Genomic DNA, 18,663 nt, shown 5'->3' with positions numbered 1-18,663 from the left:
TCCAGCCTTCAGTACAGAGAAAGGAAAAAAATCTGAGAGCAAGTGTGTAGTCAGGGTCTTCAGTGTGGTCCAGTGTGAGAGCCCATGGTCACCAGAGAATGGTCAAAGCTGGAGGTGTGCAAGTTGGGAAGAGAGTCTTGAACAAGCAATGGCTGGCTCTCTCTCACAGGCTGTGGGATAAGAGAAGGATGGAGTCACTCTGGAGCTGAGGACACAGAGAAATGAACAATAGCACCACACACCTGTTCTTGACGCAAGCTGTGAAGCCCAAGGCTAACACCAGGACAACTGACGGACTGGCTCAGGAGCCATCAGGTACGTTTGGTTATTAGTAGTGGAGGTCCCCATGGATATCAGGGCTGGAGGACAACAGAGGAGGGACAAGTGGCACTTCCGAGGGAGCTAGGGATGAGGGAAAGAACACATGATGCCCAGGTTACAGGCCTGAAAGGACAGTGATCTCTACAGACTTCAGGAGGACCTGGACGGAGCTTTAGTGGTGTTGCCGAGCCCCCTTGGTAGGGTGGGATCTTTATGAGTAGCGAAGCCTCTGGCAGACCTAAGTGACTGAGACTTGTATGTCTGTGAGGTGGGAGAACAATGCAGACCTGGTAAGAAAGGTCTGTCTGGTTACCTGAAGGCAACTGTGGCAAGAAGTACATGGAGCCCAAGGTCCTTAAGAAACAAATCAAACAAACACAGAAAAACCTTCAGATGGGACCTTTTCATCAAGCACTTGGTTAATGGCATGCCTTTGAAAGAAAAAGGCTATAAAATCCTAAATGACTACTTTGAAGCAAAATCAGTGATTTTTATTTTCCTCAGTTCTTAATCTGGCAGCTAGAGTTAAAAGATTTTGTGAAACTAAGTGTTAAGATTTGACTTCACTGAGCCCTCAAGAACAGGGGACATAGTTCAGTAGTAGAACACTTGTCTAACATGTGAAAATCCTGGGTTCCATCCCAGCTGGGGAAAACAAGCCCACAAGACTCAAATCCTTTTACAGCCCACTCAACGGCTGAGCAAAGCTCGAGTTTTGTTTCTAATCTGTGAAATGGAAAGGCTACCCACAGGAAGGTGCTGGGTACTATTTGTGTCCACATGGAAATGTGAACATACTCGTGGGCACACAGTGGGTCATAAGGTCAGGATCCCTATGGAAGAGGTCACGTTAGTCAGGGGAATGGCTACGTACTGAACAAGACAGGAGAATCTGATCAGATAGAGAACGGAGTGGAACGTGGGCTGCTGGAGGGGGCAGGGCTTCCCTCTGCAGTGAGGCAATGCTCTCAAGTTACTCTTTATCAGTACAGTTTACAAGGCTGAACTTTATCTGTCTACATGGATCACATACGTTATTCTGTTAGTTTTTGTGGTGCTGGGACTCAAAGCTGGGGCTTTGTGCATGCTCAGCAAGTGCTCTCCTACTGAGCCACAGGCAACCCTGATAGCCTTATCTTAAGAGAGAGAAATCATGAATGTCTGGTTCAGTGCCTGAGAAATAAGGTATTTCTGTGTGCTGGAGAATCAAGTTTAACAAGTCATTTGAGGAGACTGAGGACATAATTTCTGACTAAAATACACTTTTTCATCATAACCCCTGACATTTTACTATAAAGACATCCTTCTTTTAAAAAAAAAAAATTATGTGTGTGAGTGCTTTACCTGTGTGTATGTCTGTACCATGTATATGCCTGACACCCAGTGGCCAGAAAAGGGCATGACACAGCTGTGAGTTGCCATGTAGGTGCTGGGAACTGAACCCAGGTCCTCTGGAAGAGCAGCCAGTCAATCCTCTTAATCACTGTGCTCTTTCTTCAACCCCTCTCCTTCATTTTTGAGCCCAGACACCACCCAACTGTGGAGAAGTCCTTGCAGAAATGATGTCACAATCCCAGAGGGGCTCATGTTATCTTGCCGGAACAGATAACAACAGACATGGCTATTTAGATATTTAATTTATTAAATTATATAACAAAGTTTTTTCTATACAGTCAGAAAATGCACATTTAGATGAGAACAAAAATTAAGTAAAAATACAATAATATTGGTTCCAAGACACTATTTTAAAAGCAAAAAATTAGAAAGTGCATTTGGAAAAGAATAGATTAAAAAAAATCTGTATTGGCATTTTTCACAAGGAATCAATCATCTTCCATTGGAATAAAGTATGATCAGAACTGATTTCCCCCCATCACTAAGAGCTACTAGGGTGTGGTACAAATATTTTGGTACTACAATTTTAGATCAGATTGAAAAAAAAATTCTTTAAGACATGGCTCAACTTTCCCAGCTTCCCACCAGATTATCGTGTTTAGACCCTGTTTCTCGTCCCCAATTCCCTCTGAGAAAGGCGCATTGTGGGCACACACGGGAGTGAATGAGTTTGGGACCACAGTGGGAAATGTTACATCTTTTTGGAGATCAGGCCAATTAATGCCCTCTACTGTAAAATGGGAACGGCGTACAATCCGTCATTTGAGTAGGTTTGTTTGCTGTCACATCTGCCACAAATGACTTGGGCACAGCCACGTATTTCAACCACTTAATATTACAAGGTCAAAAGCTCAATGAATTTCCAAAATTCTTACCTAAAGACAGAAGATAAAGTATTAGAAGTTGGAAAGGCTAGACCCGTACTTAAAAGCCACCTCCTCAGGCTGAGATCATCAACAATAAGACAGGACAGTAACGTGGTGAAGGCCAAGGCACCTCAACTCCACAGGGCTTGTGTCAGAGCAGCGAGCATGCTTCTCACTCACATATCCACACCCAGCAGGGACGTGCTCAGCATCCTCAAGAGCAGCTCTTCCTCACCTGTCCCCACTTCTGAGTACCAGGAAGAAGCAAAAAGATATGCTCAATAAAAGTAAATGTTGGTATCAAGAGAAAAATAAAAGGTGACCAGGGTAGGAGGCAGCGGATCCTCCGGTATCGGCTGTGGATCTCGGTAACAATGTACTGCGCACTAAGTCACTGGGCCACGTGAGAAACTGTAGAAATGTACTGTTTGGAGCCAGGGTTGGTGGTATACATCAGGTAGCAGTCCAAGGGTCTCAGGAAGCTGAGGCAGGGAGTTCAAGGCCAGTCAGGGCTAAGCAGTGAGACGCTCTCAAGCCAGGCAGACAGACACACTTGGGATTTTCTGCTGTTTGTTTCCACTTTTCATATCTTTTAGTGAAGTGGGAAGTTTTGAATGGTTACTAAAAATGGTTTTTTAAAAAAAGATATTCTGTAAAAACCATGGCTACAGGAGGTACAGTTCATTGGGATGACAAATTAAAAAAACCCTCTTACCTCAGGCTCTGACAAGAAATTCTTCACTGCCAAAGCCTAAGCCTGATAACTGGGTAAGTCCAAAATGGGAGAAACAAACTTGAATATTGAATGTCATAAAACTGAAGTTCCAATTGCCAATCTCGGGGTCCTGTACAGGGCAGAACTGGAAGGGAGAACAGTCTTTCCTCTAGGGCACTGCAATGGAAGGTCAGACCCAGCATCTACACTAGCGTTCCTTGAAAGAACTGATTTACTCTCAAAAAGAAAAGAAGCAACATAATTCTATTTGTTCATCTGAGTACGGCCTCCCGGGGCGGCCCATCTGCTGCCAGCTGCTGTGCTGTGCTGCCAGCAGTGGGGCAGGACCACGTCCTAGCTACACTCACTCATCAACTTTAGTGAATGAAACATGTATTCAAACCAGTAGAAAAGACTAGCTGTATATTTAAATAAATAACTTTATTTATGATACTCCAGATTTTATATATGCCCACTATAAAACAAACAAAGTCCTATGTCCCATAAAATCTAGCTGAGGCACAACTGCCAATCAAGACCCTTTGAAAAAAATCAAAGACAATGAAGTGTCAGGGAAGAGAAATCCTGTTCTCTCAAAGAGAATTTAACAAACAAATTTCCCTGATTCTTTTAAGGTCCACAGAGAGAAATTTAATTGTCTTTTAAGGGCATGCCCAGTCAACAAGTTGATTAACCCATATTTAGAAAAATAAACCCCATAATTAAGAAAAATATATCAAACGCCTTTCATGCCCAGAATGTACTAACACTTCAAATGGCAGAATGTCAGACCTGTCGGTCAGTCCCAGACTGGGTGTCAGTCTATCCATGAGCAGTAAGATATCAATGGCCCAGAGGCACCATCCCACACCGCAGAATGGTGAAGAGCTACACTCTAATATCCTCACTGCCCGTGGACAACGTTCTAGAGGACATTCCAGGGGGACCAGGAGCCTTCTCTCTTGGTGAGCACAGATGTTGGAGTCTTTACACTATCTGCTAGTTCAGTAAGACAAGTTACCAGTTTACAGGTGCTGAGAAGTGGCTAACTTTGAGAGGCACTCATAATTCTGTCACTGTACATAGTAACAGAGAGGTGCAAGTAGGAGTCACAGGCCCCGTCAGTGGTCACCCTGTGGCCTGGGAGTAGGAAGGAGCTTAACAGAGAAGGGAGGGACCATCTGCACAGGGCAAGAGTACTGTGGCATCAGGCTGCAGGCTAACCTGCTGTAGGCTGCACAACACCGAAAGACAGGAAGGCCTGGAGAGCCACCCCTCACTGAGAACCAAGTCCCCGTCCTCAGTTCCTAGTATTAAGCTTCACATGTCATGGGACTGCTAGGGGCAATGACAGACACTGGCTGGCTGCCAGTGAAAATGCAACTTTATCATGTACAAACAAATATTAACCCAATGGAAGAAATAATAAAGCAATGACCAGCTCCTTTGCAAGGCCTGCCATTCTGATGTGTTGGCGGCCGGTACAGTTGACCCAGGGCTCACAACTGAAACAGAAAAGAGACACCCTTTCTACAGCGCTCTCCATTTCAGACCGCCTCAAACATGAAGCTGGTCTACCAACAGCTTACAGATTCCGTGGGAAATGGAATTTTTCTTGACTGCCAAGAGTTAGGGACACAGAAGAGAATATAGATCACAGAGTATCAGCAATAGACAGCTGATATCTCATCACAAGTGTTAAATAAAAGGACAAGAATTACTTTTATTCACATCCAATCTCGTGGCTGAAAGCAAAGCCGTCTTTGGATGTAGAGAGCCTGGTGCTGTGAGGAGTCCAGCTGTGAGGCCCGCTGGTCATCTGGCTTCACCAGTCACTGAAGCCCTGGTTCTTGCCTCTGCTTGCTTACCTCCTAGGGAGACACAAGCAACTGAAACCTTTTGTTGTTTTTAAGATTAAAAACAGAGTAATGTGTATTAGAAAAGATAGCACAGAAAAACTGGCTTCAGCTCAGTCTGACCAGGTCAGAGCCACGGGTGCAGTTTAGAATTCATCCGCTGGCAGGCTCATGGCCGGGCCGGTCTTTCTCCTTCATAGGTTCCTCACTCCAGATCAGGCCATGAAGATGGTGGGCAGAGAGTCCTGGGGCCGTGCTTTCAGTGGAATGCATACAGCAGCAACAGGATGGTGCAGATGCCAATGACACCTCCAAGGATGAGCGAGTCACGCCGCTTCCTAAGGTTGATCCTTTGTATCAGGCTGTTCACGGCAGGAAAGCGGTCTTTAGGAAACCTTGGTTAAGGTCATGCTTGAGAGAGGACTCTTTAATGAAAAGTTACGGGAATCACAAACAGCCAAGGACGAGAGACCGTGGAGGAGAGAGGAGCAACCTGCATTCCCAACCTGGGATAGACTCATCCACCCAGTCTGTATGGTGCACAGAACAAAGGGAAGAGTCAGTGGAGAAAATAAGAACAGCCGGCAGGATCCACCGGAGCTTTTGGGCTTGGGCATGAGTGAGCTCTGCAGGGCAGGGGGCCAGGCCCCACCCATCCTCCTTTCCCTTTTCTGTCCTGTGCTCCTCTCCTCAGAGACAGAAGCTCAGGAGAAAACCTGGTTCTCTCGAACCCAGGAAGGAATCCTTCTTGTGCTTAGGAAATTGGGTGGGTACTAATGAATTATTTTAAAAATTCAGGTTTACTTTGCAGTGGTCAGCACACTGTAGCAGGGAAATGGGCTAAATGCTATAGTTGCTCTATTTGGGGAATATTAAAAAAAAGGAGATTGCTGTGGCTTACATCTTTAATCCCAGCATTCGGGAGGCAGAGGCAGGTTTTGAGGTCAGCTTGGATACAGAGCGAGTTCCAGGATAGCCAAGGCTACACAGAAAAACCCTGTCCTGAAAACCAAAACCAAAGAGATATATACATTACACACATGCACACGCATACACATATACACACAGGTGCGTGCAAAAAAAAAAGAGATAAAAAATAAAATAACAAAGTGGCATCAGGAAACCTAAACTATGGTGGACACACTCTTGCTCAGCTATCTTGTGGACCATCCGCCCCTGTTTCTAACAGTCTAGCTCAGGAGTGAGACAGTCAGAAGCATTTATACTCACAGTAAACAGCCATCCCTTGGCTAGTGGCTAAACTAGAAATGGGCACTGGTTAAGGCTGGAGGAGTTAGTGACAGCTGTTGGAAAGCTTATGCGTTTCCTATGGCCTTCAATCTTTGTAGCAACCATCTCTGTCATCATACGGAGAGAGTCTGCCTGAGGGCCAGGCTAACAGAGACAAAAGGTCTGTGCTAAGAGGGAGGAGACGGGGAACAGCAGAGTCCTGCTGACCGTTACACAGATACAACCAAACTAGGCCCTCATGTTTGTATGGCAGGTACTGTGCCACTGAGCCATCTTTTAGATCCTGAGCACACATTCTTCTGGAATGATGCGTGCTTTATTTGTAGCAGACACTATGCTAGGGTTGGGGATACTGCTCCTTTAAGAAGACTTGGGGTTTAGGGAACAGATACATTCAGGGAGAAAAGGCACAAAACACAACGGGAACAAAGTTGAATGGACAACTCAGTTTCAACCAGTATGCAAACTTACCTATCTAGCCCCACTTCTGGTTTTACTTTAGAGAAAGGGTCTCACTGTGTAGCCCTGACTGGCCTGGAACTCAGGAGATCTGCCTGCCTCTGCCTCCTAGTGCTAAAGGAATTGTGCTACCAGGCCTGGCTTCTATTTTATTTTCTATAGTTACATAAAATACACTTGTACATTCACTAAGTTGCCTCTGTTCTTGCTGGTGACTAAGCTTACAGTTTATAATAAATAAGTAACCCAGTTTCTTGTGAGGCCCAGGCAGGAAGATCATCTGAGTAGCTGAGTCCAGGTGTTCTTAGCAGCCTGGGTGTTGTGTAACTGTTTCCTCTGAGATTAAAACATCCCATTTTGTAGGAGGTAAACAACTCAAAGCAGCCCCAGGAAGTCCTTGAAACTGACCAGATTCACTAGGCACCTCCCTGCCAGGGTAAGCAGGGCTAATATGCAAAGAAGTCTCAAACAAGCCAAGCTGAAAGAAGACTCTTAAAACCAGACCAGCAACCTACAAGAGGTTTAGACCATTGTCCCTTGGAAAGGACGCTCTCCAAGCTGTTGAGCTGCCTGCCGGTTGTGTACTGTGTCCAGGTTCCCTAGCTCTTGTGAGCTGCCACCCATGCTGGAATGGGCCTTGCTGATGCATTCCTGCTCCTGTAAGTCATCGCACATGCATGTCCCTGGAAGTAACCACAGTAAAGCATCAGTTCAACAAGCTGGACATTGATCGTGTCCATACTTTTCGGTTTGTCTTGGTCTCCCTGTGTGAGGTGAGTGAGTAGATTGTATCACCCCAGAAATGACTCTGTATTTACTGACCTTTATGTGAGTCCTGGAGATTCAAATTCACACTAGGTGACAAGGAGAGATGGGGTGGGGGTGGGGCTAGCAGAATAGTCTGATGATTTCATGGGAACATGCCGGGGCCTAGGGAGGTGACTCAGTGGACAAAGGTGCTTGCTATAGAAGTGTGAGGAACTGAGTCGCCAGGACTTACATAAAACGACAACGCACAGCGCAAGCACCTGCAATCCTCATTCTCCTGTGGGGAGATGGCAGGAGAATCCCTAGAAGCTTAAGGGCCAGCTAGCCTGGGGTAAGCAAAGGAGTAACAATAGACACCCTGTCTCACGGCAGGCGGAAGACAAGGGCTGGCTCTGAGGTTGTCCTCCGACTTCCGCATGTGTGCCACAGAAACATGCAATGCGCACAATGGGAACTTAAAAGGTGCATCTCCAATTTGCCAAACAGTCTGAGCCCTGTGATTATGGGCCAGGCCACTTTTTTGAGCTTACTTCTTTATCTGAAAAAAATAAAAATAAAAATAAAAAAGTCCCCACTCTCTCCCTTTTATAGGGTGAGAGACCGCAGCATGGGCAGGGAGGGACGTGCTGTGTAGACTGCTTAGCATGGGTAGGGAGGGGTGTGCTGTGTAGACTGCTCAGCATGGGTGAGCGACATGCTTTGGGATGTGTGCTTTTACACTAGACTAATAACAACACTGACAAAGGACTGGAAAATGCCAAGCAATGCCAGGGACATCCTTTTTCTTAGGCAGATAGATATTAAGATAAAAGTGCCCCTAAATCACTATAGACCAGATGATATTCACCTTTTGAAAATCACAAGTTCTTGCTCACAGTCATCTGGGAAAACTCCCACCCCCGAGCGTCTTTGACCTTAATCCTAGTTTATGTTGAGAAGCTAAATTTTTTTTTAAAAGAATTATTTATTGTATGTATATGAGTACACTGTCGATGTCTTCAGACACACCAGAAGAGGGCATCAGATCCCATTACAGATGGTTGTGAGCCACCATGTGGTTGCTGGGAATTGAACTCAGGACTTCTGGAAGAGCAATCAGTGCTCTTAACTGTTGAGCCATCTCTCCAGCCTGAGAAGCTAAAATTTGAAAGCAGAGGTCACAGCTAAGAAGCAAGGCCTCTCCTCTCCCCTGGGACTTGTGTGGTTACCACGTTCTGCCAACAGGTACAGTACACCTGCAGTGTCCTGGCCCCTTCCAGGTACCTGCAAATGACTTGTCCTCCAAAGTGCCAATTAAACCACAGTGTGTGTGTGTGTGTGTGTGTGTGTGTGTGTGTGTGTGTGTGTATGTGTGTGTGTGTTTGGGGGGTGGTAGTTAAGAACACATGCAGGGAGTACTAATGTGGAGCCAGAGCTTTTAAGGACAAAAATAATTTTGTGAATACTTTTTTTTTTTTTTTTTAGAATGTGGAAACTCTTTTTTTTTTTTTTTTTTTTAAAGATTTATTTATTTTATGAATGTGAGTACACAGTTGCTGTGATCAGATACACCAGAAGAGGGCATCAGACCCCATTACGGATGGTTGTGAGCCACCATGTGGTTGCTGGGAATTGAACTCAGGACCTCTGGAAGAGCAGTCAGTGCTCTTAACCGCTGAGCCATCTCTCCAGCCCGTGAATACTTTTATAAATGAAAATCTCTATAATGAAATCTCTGGTGAGATGTTCTCTAGAAATGGTGTTAAACATAAGTATATCACAAAGTAAGGAAATCCCCACACGATGCAATTGCTAAGGGTGTCTACAACTACCAATGTTCGTGACATGCACCTCTACTCCAGTAAAACAAAGAACAAAAAGAACAAGCCCTTCATCCCACCAACATTTCACAAAGGATACTGGCCAGAGTGTTCATCTTGCTGTGAATTGACTTGAGCATCCCTCTCTGGGAAGTCATATTCTCTTTTGTTGCCATAGCAATGCTTCAAGAGAGGAGAAAAGAGACAATTTGAGTTGGCACGGGGGCACTACCTTGTTCAGTTCTTCACACCTCTAAAAGCAAACAGAAAGCTACAGTAAGCAACCGATCCTGGGATCAGCAGGAAATGGGTTCAAATCCCTGTCCAGCTACCTTCCCACTGTCCTTGTCTGACGTAAGCTACTGTTACACAGGGAGTCTTGTCATGAGTCATCTCGTGTTCTCTTCGAAGTAACAAATGAAATGAGACACTAAGAGACAAATCATACATTACAACACTTCTTCAATGGCTTAAAAAAACGCAGTAAAATAATTTTAATCAGGAAAAACTGTTAAGAGGAAAGCAAAGATACAACCATTAAAAAAAAAAAATCACAACCATAAGAAAGGGGCCCAAGTCACACCCATGCTCAACCAGCTCTCAACATAAAACAAATGGGGGTTGAAAATTCTAGAAGACTCAGTAGGCAGATCTTGGGCTTCACTAAACACACTGTGAAAGGGGAAGAACTGGTCTTTTACAGAACAGGCCACGCTGATGACCTGGTGAGATACGAGTTGATCCGCTAGGACTGCCAGGCAGGTATTTTCATGATCCGCCCCAGGCAGGAGAATCCTAGAGAGCAGGGTCAGTGTCCACTTTGATAAGTAACACATATGAGTGCTTTAGACAGTAACATACAAAATGCAAAGGGGGCACTTTTGATCAAGAAACATTGCACTCGTTTGAAATAGCCAAAGAATAAAAGATACTCTAAAACTTATTTTAAAAAGAGTCATAGAAATTGAGGGAAATGGTTACTAGATACAATTTCCTGGTTTATCTTTTGTAGCTAGATACCATTTTCTGGTATATCTTAGATACATTTTCTTCCATGGACTAATCAGGACAAAAGCACTCACTCTGGGGAAGGATTGTCTTAATCCCTGGTTCCCTTGAAGGCTCTAGAAGAGCGCACCAGCCAGAGAAGCTACATAAACCTTCTCAAGCAAGAGACCCACAAGAAAGCCCTGGAGCCTGACAGTGGGAGGCTGTGGACCTGGGAGTCCTGGGGCTGAGAAAAGGGACTCACTTTCCCTGGTTCCTGTGCTTGCAGAGGGACTTAGAGGCCCAGGGGCTTCCAGGCTGGCTACTGGTGAGAATGTTCAGCCCCTGGAGAAGACAATCATCTAGGTCATCCACTGGTGATAAGCTGCTGGGTATTCATGGGCAAATTCACACACACTGAATGGGCTGAGCCTCACAGAACAAGCTGCCAGCTGTTTTACTGAAGAGAGATGCTAGAGGAATGACAATTCATTCAAAACTTTAATCTCACTATTAAGAAGACAGTGTGTAAGGAGACACATAGAAGGATATTTACTGAAGTAATTAAAAAAAAAGCAATAAAAATATCAGAAAACACCCTATGAAGCCAGTGACCTCAAAGAACAAAAGCAGAAAGGTTTAAGTTAGACAAAGGCTGTTTAGAAAAACCAAGGAGTGGCTGTCTAGTGAGTGGTCAGGAAATGGTCACTGAGGACAAGAAAGGAAATGGAGAGTCACTGACAAGCAAACAGGTGACATAAAGGAAGCAGAAGGAGACTATCTTTCATGATGCTGCCAGGAGGACCTGGGACGCTATCTGTGGGGCACTGGCCAAGGAAGATGAAGGAAGTTCTGTGTCGCTAAAATGCACACATACAGGTGGTATTACAAACGGTCAGTTTCTTAAAGAGGGGCAGTGATGAAGGCCAGGCAGAGTGTCATGAAGATCCTAGAATCCAGGCCACTGTGTAGGAACTGAGGCCTCAGCTTCCCAAATGCTGGAGTATAGGCGTGTGTCATGATATCTAGCTCAGAGGATCCTCTGAAAGCACATGGAAGAAATGAAAGCAGGAGAAGAAATGGAAATTGACCAAATTCTGCTTGAAATCACAACCAGGGCCTTGAACTTGAACACTCCTACTTTAAAACAGGTTTATGGTCTTATAGAAAGAGAACTGCAGCCTGCAGTCAGGACAGTCTCTGAAGCATGCAGGCCTCTGGTGTTTGAAGGGGAACCATCATTATCTCATGTGAACCTGACCACAGTGGACAGGCATTAAAACATAATCTCCACAAAGCACTTTGTATTCCTTGGAGACGGAATATGACATTGTTATTACCTTGTTGAATATGCATGATTTCCAGAACCACATAAAGTCTATCTAGACACACTTCCTATCTACCCCATCATCTGGAGTTGAGCTAAGTGAAATATAGGCTGTTATTTCAATTTCAAATATTTAAGAGATAAAATGTAAGTTTCATATACATAATGCTTCAAAAATGATAAATCATTGATATGCTTACTGGAACTTCAGACTCCTTACGACTATTATAGACTAAACATAATTACCTATTTTTAAAAATTAATTTGCCTTGTATGTATGAGTGTGTGTGTGCATGTGTGCGTGCATGTGCCTGCAAGTGTCGCAATGTACATGCAGAGGTCAGAGGATGGCTGTTGGGAGTTGGCTCTCTCCTTCCACTAAGTAGGTCCCAAGGATCTGGTGATCAGACTTAGTGGCAGGCAAGTCCATGAGCCATCTCACTGTCTCGGAGCAGTGGTTCAGTATAAATGTCTGGCCTCAGAGCTATAAGAGACTCTAATTAGGGGGTCCGAGGCTCAATATTAGTTACTGGTCATGTGACCACAGATAAATCCCATAATTTCTTTTTTGTTTTGGAGAAGGAATCTACTGATCAATGTGTATCTCATAAACCTGTTACTAAGATTAAATGCCCTTAGGAAGAAAGGCCACAGCAGAAATGCATTACTACCTAGTAAAGTTGTCATCACTTAAGGAGCATGGCTTGATGCTCACTCTAGTGGACACGGCTGGCTTGAACTGGTCAGTACATGTGCAAACACAGCAGTGAAGAACCACAAAAACTACTCTTACCTTATTGTTTCTTCTATCAGACGATCAGAGCTGAAACAGAAAGTTAAAAATCTGAATTACTATGAACATTTATTTAGTAGTATTTCTTATTTTTCTATATGTATAAATTCTATAGCCATTTTTGTATATAAAATAATTAAGATTTTTATTTTTAGAGCATCTAGAAAATCCTGAACTCTGAAATTAATTCAGCCACACATGAAGTAATTTACATTTTGCTTTTATCAGATTAAACCTTCCAGGTTTTGTGTGTGTGTGTGTGACATTCCTTATTATTAAAGTCTGGCTAGTTCTAATGACAGCATCAAGGAGCGAAGGTTAAATCTAGATAACTCACGGTATTCACCACTATCATAACCAACTTGTCGAGAAGGGTGACAGATGTGGTTCTGATCCCTCTAATTATTGTCATTCAAACATCAGAGTTTCTTCCTTTTTGGGGAAATATGGATTTTTTTGTTGTTGTTGTTTTGTTTTTTAACTAAACTAGATCTCAGCTCCTGAAACTTTAGAATCTAAGAACGTGAACACAGGCAATGAATAGGCACCTCTGTAGAGTGCGTATGTTAGCACCTCACGCCTTGTAAGAAACAGTCACTCCAGGGAGAAAGATACAAGAGCTGAGCTTGGTAAGGGGCAGCTAAACCTCCATGAGCGCAGAAACAAGTTTCTAGACACTGCCGTTTTACTCGAGTAGCACAGGAATAAGTATTTGCATTTCCCCAGCTACTTCTTTCCAAGAGTTACTGTTAGTTTATAAAACAGAACACTGAGGTTTCAATTTAACAGTGATATAAAGTTTGAAGATGAGATTCATAAGAATGCCAAAAATACCTTGCATAAGTTGTACAATTAAGAATTTAGCATACCTTTAATCCCAGCACTTAGGAGGCAGAGGCAGGCAGATTTCTGAGATCGAGGCCAGCCTGGTCTACAGAGTGAGTTCCAGGACAGCCAGGGCTACACAGAGAAACCCTGTCTTGAAAAACAAACAAACAAACAAACAAACAAACGATTTTAAAAAGTGAGGGCTGGTGAGATGGCTCAGTGGTTAAGAGCACTGACTGCTCTTCCAGAGGTCCTGAGTTCAATTCCCAGCAACCACATGCTGGCTCACAACTGGAAACAGCTACAATGTACTCATATAAATAAAACAAATGTTAAAAACATATAAATAAAACAAATGTTAAAAACAAAAAAAGGAAGAGAGAAAGAAAGAAAGAAAGAAAGGGATAAAGAAAGAAAGAAGGAAAGATTTAAAAGTAACAAAGACAGTGATTAAAAGCCAGATAATCTTGGAACTCACTATGCAGGCATGCACCACCATGCCTGGCTTATTTAAAAGTATTTAGATCAAACATTTTGGTAGGTAAAAGAAAGAATTTCGAGTCGATAGGTGAGTTTCACTCTAACAGAAGTGGAATGCTTCAGAACTTCCACTTCTTTTCTGTTCTATGAATGTTTACAAGGACCACGGGCTGGGGATGTAGCTCAGCTGGAAGGCATAAACTGAGGAGAGTGGCACATGCCTGTAAACCCAATCCTTGGAAAGTAGAGGCAGGGAGATCAGAAGTTTAGGGTTATCCTAAGCTACATAAGGAGTTCAAGGACAACTTGGCATATTGGAGACCTTGTCTCCCACAAACAAAACCAACAAGTAAGCAAACAGGACTGAAAACCTTTAAAACCAGATGAATCCCAACATCATTCTATAAAACAAGAAGGAAGCACCTTCTAATTGGCTTTGAATTCTCTTACATATCGAGTAAGAGCTAACCAGAAAAAAAAATATAAATATATATATATATTTCCCTTCCACCCACCCTACGGTCAAGGTTCAAACACGAGGCTGTCTGAGCCCATCTCATGGACTTTTCATGTCACAAAGCTCACAAGAGATCTAAACAAAAGCGGCTTGCAGATGCACAGGCCTATAGGAATGTTTGCTCTAGATCAAGGCACTTTGATGTTTCTTAGCTGCTCTTTAGTGTAGGCTCTCCGTTTATTCTAAAACCTTTCAAATATATGTTTATGTGTGTGCTGAGCATATATAGGTACCCATGGAGGCCACCAGAGGGCATCAGGCCTGGAACACGGAACTGAAAGCAGTCCTCTGAAGAGCAGCTTTTTCTCTCCAACCCCTCCTAAGTCTTGACATAAACTACTTACACATCCCAAAGTCTAGTTCAAAAGCTGTATCCTTAGGAGCTTCTCCAGATGCACCTGTGTATCCAGGCACCTAACTCTTTACATTACATTATGTCCTCACGTCAACTCATTTGGTAATATTCTGAGAAACTGTTAAGGAGTCAGAGCATTAAGTGCTTCAGATAGTATGTACAGCAGTGGTTCTCAATTCATGGGTGGGACACGGCCCCTTTGGTGGTCAAACAACCCTTTAACAGGGGTCACCTAAGACCATCTGCATATCAAATATACACATTACGATTCACAACAGTAGCAAAATTATATTTTGAAGTAGCAATGAAAATAATTGTATGGTTGGGGGTCACCTCAACATGAGGAGCTGTATTAAAGGGTCACAGCGTTAGGAAGGCTGAGAACCGCTGTGCTGCAGAGACAGAAGGGTTCCACCTAAATTCTCAGTTAAGACTTGAAAACAAGCTCTCTCAGAGGGAGGCATGCTTGTTTACGACTCCTCTAAGCAGCTTGGGTCCCAGGGCAGGGAATGAGTTTCATGCATCTTTGATTCCCCAGAGTCTAACGCAGTACCTAGCACACAGGAGAAACTCATTAAATACTTAATAAATAACAAATAAATGAGTAACAGATATTTCTAGCATTAATAAAGTAACAATCAGGATTAGCACTGAAATAATCCTTACAATCTTTAGACATTTTCCACAGAAGTAGACATATACACATTTTTATAATCATAATTTTATAATCCCACATTATGACACTACCTCCACTTGAAGTCTTTTCTTTAGGAAAGTCATGTGCTAGCTGGATAGTGGTGGCGCATGTCCTCAATCCCAGCAGTTGGGAGTTGGAAGCAAATCTCTGTGAGTTTAAGGCTAGCCTGGTCTACGGAGCAAGTTCCAGAGGTACAAAGAAAAAAACCCTGTCTTAAAAAAAAAGGTTGTATGTCATTGAAGACAGATTTTATTTCTTTATTTCAAAATAAAGAAAAATGAGCTGTATATAATAGCTCCCAATTGTAAACCAGTTGTAAGGAAAACCTATAAACCTAGTTCTTGGAAAGTGGAAGCAGGGGGATCAGAAGTTCAAGGGTCATCCCTGGCTAACCAGGTCATTGTGCTTTGGTATTTATTACCATTGTAAATAACTAGATCACTTAAGACAAATTATCTCTAACAGGGAACCTTGAAATACCCCATGACAGCCACCAGCTGCCAACCATTGCACAGTTCAAAGCCTGTGGTTACTGATAGTCCCTAGGATTTCTTCAACATACAGGTCCCGGGTTTTCACTTCAGAACAGTGCTGTCTGAGGACAACTTAACTGCCACCATGTCCTTCTTGTCACAATGAACTGGTATCTCTGAAACATGAGGCAAACTGGTTTGTTCTCTTTAGCTGTCTGGTGTCTGGTCCTAGCAATGATGAATGCTGTTATCAAGTGTGTGTTCTGTAAACATTTTCTCTCTGCCTATGTTGTTTTCCTTGGGGTAATTAGTTCATACACACACACACAAAAGCAAAGCATATGTATGCACGTGCATAAGCTGTCCCACTGCAGCTACTATGTGAATAACAGGAAGCAGCAAGTAAGAACGTAGAGCCGAGGCTGATGTAAGCTTGCTGTCCAGAGGGTGAATGTGACTGTCAGGCAGCAGATGTCCCCAACAGCAGCCCCACAGCACATAACACGCATGTCTATTTCAACAAAACTGCATGAGTTAATGGAGTCCATAAAGACTCGAGAAAGGTCAACTCCTTAAATGCCAGGATTTTAAATCATTTCACTCAGAGATGTTAGACCTGACCATTATATAACATGAAGTTGCCGGGCGGTGGTGGCGCATGCCTTTAATCCCAGCAGTTGGGAGGCAGAGGCAGGCGGATTTCTGAGTTCGAGGCCAGCCTGGTCTACAGAGTGAGTTCCAGGACAGCCAGAGCTACACAGAGAAACCCTGTCTCGAAAACCAAAAAAAAAAAAAAAAAAAAAAAAAAAACCCAAACATGAAGTCCGTGATACTTATTAAACAACCTACAACGTAACCATATGGAAACCTTTTTAGAGACTTATTTTTATATTTTATCTATGCTTATTATGTGTGCACCTACATGTGCCTGAGTGCAGGTACCTGCAGAGGCACTGATTCTCCTCTAGTTGGCGCTACTAGCCAGCAGTTGTGGACTCTAACGTGGGTGATGGAAGCAAACTCGAATCCTTTGCAAGAGCAGTATGCATTCTTAACTGGTAAGCGGGTTTCCTGACCCACAAAAAACTTTTGAGATAAAACCACTGCTTATTGTAAAGGTCACTATGTTATAATAATTTTTACAAAAATGGTCACAGTCCATTAATAGAGTTGGAATTTCATTTTACTAAGACATTCCCAACATTAAAAGTACTTCAATTTCTACTAAATAAAATTGGGGGCGGGAGCTGTTCAGTGGGGAAGGGCCTGCTGTGCAAGGATGGGAACCTGAGCTCCATCCTAGGACCACCTAAGAACACAGCTGTGGTGTGGTGCACACTTGCAATCCTTGCACTGAAGCAGCACACACGCACACCCCTGCTCCCATAAAAAGGGTTGTGGGGTAGTCCCTTTCTCTTTTAATACTTACTTTTCTCATCTTTTATAGTTGTGAGCCTAGCCTTCAATGGCTGAGCTATCTGTACAGATCTACTATTTACTTTTGTTAGTCTTACATATGTGCTATGTCCTCATACGCAGAAAGGGCCGACAAAGCCTTGGACATGCATTACTGTAGCAACGCTGTGCAGTCTATGCCATCGGACTCACTTTGAGGAGTAGCACAGAAACAACAAAGTGGAGGACCTGGGCTCAAATCTCTGTGGGTTCCAGACCAGCCTGTACTACATACATAGTGAGACCCTGTCTCAAAAAGGAAAGAGAAAGTCTACTGGTGACATAGCTAGGTTGGTAGAGTGCCTGCCAAGCATGTGTGGAGCTCTGGGTTCAATCCCCACACAAACTGGGCATGGAAGCATACACCTATTCAGCACTTAGAGAGTACAGGCTGGAGGATCAGAAGTTCTAGGTCTTTGACCTCACAGTGGGTTCATGGCTAGCTTGGGATACACAAGACCATGTCTCAAACAAAACAAGCCTACCTAAAATATTTCTGCAAAAACTTTAGACTTGACATGGCTGGTGAAATTTAAAGTTAAAATGTCAAAACCCTAAACCCTATAATGTCATCTGAAAAACAATCAACAGTTAAAAGGCAATAAAATAATTCTTCATTCATAGACATGGTTAGACCGAAAGTAACACAAACAGTTACTGTGGCCATTCTCAAGCTTACCCACTAGGTAGTCAACAGAACGAGAACAAAAAAGTTATCAACTAAATAGTATATGCCATCTTATTTAAGTGTGACAAGCTTTGTACAATGGTTCTGTATCTGAAAAGTTACCGGGAATAAATTCTTTGTAAGTTTAGAGCGTTTTCAACTTTATAAAATGACTTAACTTCCATGGCACTTATCCTTACGTAACACAGCTCTCATTCCCTTCTAAAAGTGGAAAAATGAGAAGTCATGTAATGTACTTTTCAGAGCAACTGGTCTTTTGGTTCTTTATAAAATCAGTCCATGATGGTTTCTTCTTAAAATGAATATAAAAATTTAAAGAAACAACTCACAGGGAAGGCAGTGAGGTGTGGGACAGGTACCAGAATGTTAGGAACTGTGTGTTTAGTAAAAGCTGTACTATTAAACAGTTATGAGGCTGCGACCTATATACTCTCCGATTCTTCTCGTCAGTACCTAGATGCTTGAGACTTACTAAAGATTTAAATCTCTCTCTCTCTCTCTCTCTCTCTCTCTCTCTCCCTCCCTCCCTCCCTCCCTCCCTGCCTCCCACTGAAGCATATGCACATATGTGTGCAGGTACACGTGCACATGTGAAGCCAGAGGAGGGTGTCAGGTGACCTCCTCCCCCACTTT

The 18,663-nt window shown here is 43.2% G+C and overlaps 1 protein-coding gene across 2 annotated transcripts in view; it reads right to left on the bottom strand.

Moving 5' to 3' along the window:
* Positions 1 to 1,943: 1,943 nt before the first annotated feature.
* Gosr1 (golgi SNAP receptor complex member 1) overlaps positions 1,944 to 18,663 on the bottom strand; it is a 35,365-nt gene continuing 18,645 nt past the window's right edge. For both annotated transcript variants that reach the window (XM_028759302.1, XM_028759303.1), the window contains exons 7-9: positions 12,538 to 12,567; positions 9,531 to 9,613; positions 1,944 to 5,537 (exon numbers count right to left, since the gene is read on the bottom strand). In XM_028759302.1, coding sequence (XP_028615135.1) covers positions 5,413 to 5,537; positions 9,531 to 9,613; positions 12,538 to 12,567 — 238 coding nt within the window. In that variant the 3' untranslated portion in view covers positions 1,944 to 5,412. The remainder of the gene's footprint in view (positions 5,538 to 9,530; positions 9,614 to 12,537; positions 12,568 to 18,663) is intronic.

This window comes from Grammomys surdaster, unplaced genomic scaffold (genome assembly GCF_004785775.1).
Source record: "Grammomys surdaster isolate TR1022 unplaced genomic scaffold, NIH_TR_1.0 126278, whole genome shotgun sequence".
In the NCBI taxonomy this organism is placed as follows: domain Eukaryota; kingdom Metazoa; phylum Chordata; class Mammalia; order Rodentia; family Muridae; genus Grammomys; species Grammomys surdaster.
The sequence above is the reverse complement of the archived record's forward strand: the minus strand, read 5'-3'. Positions and strand labels throughout refer to the sequence as shown.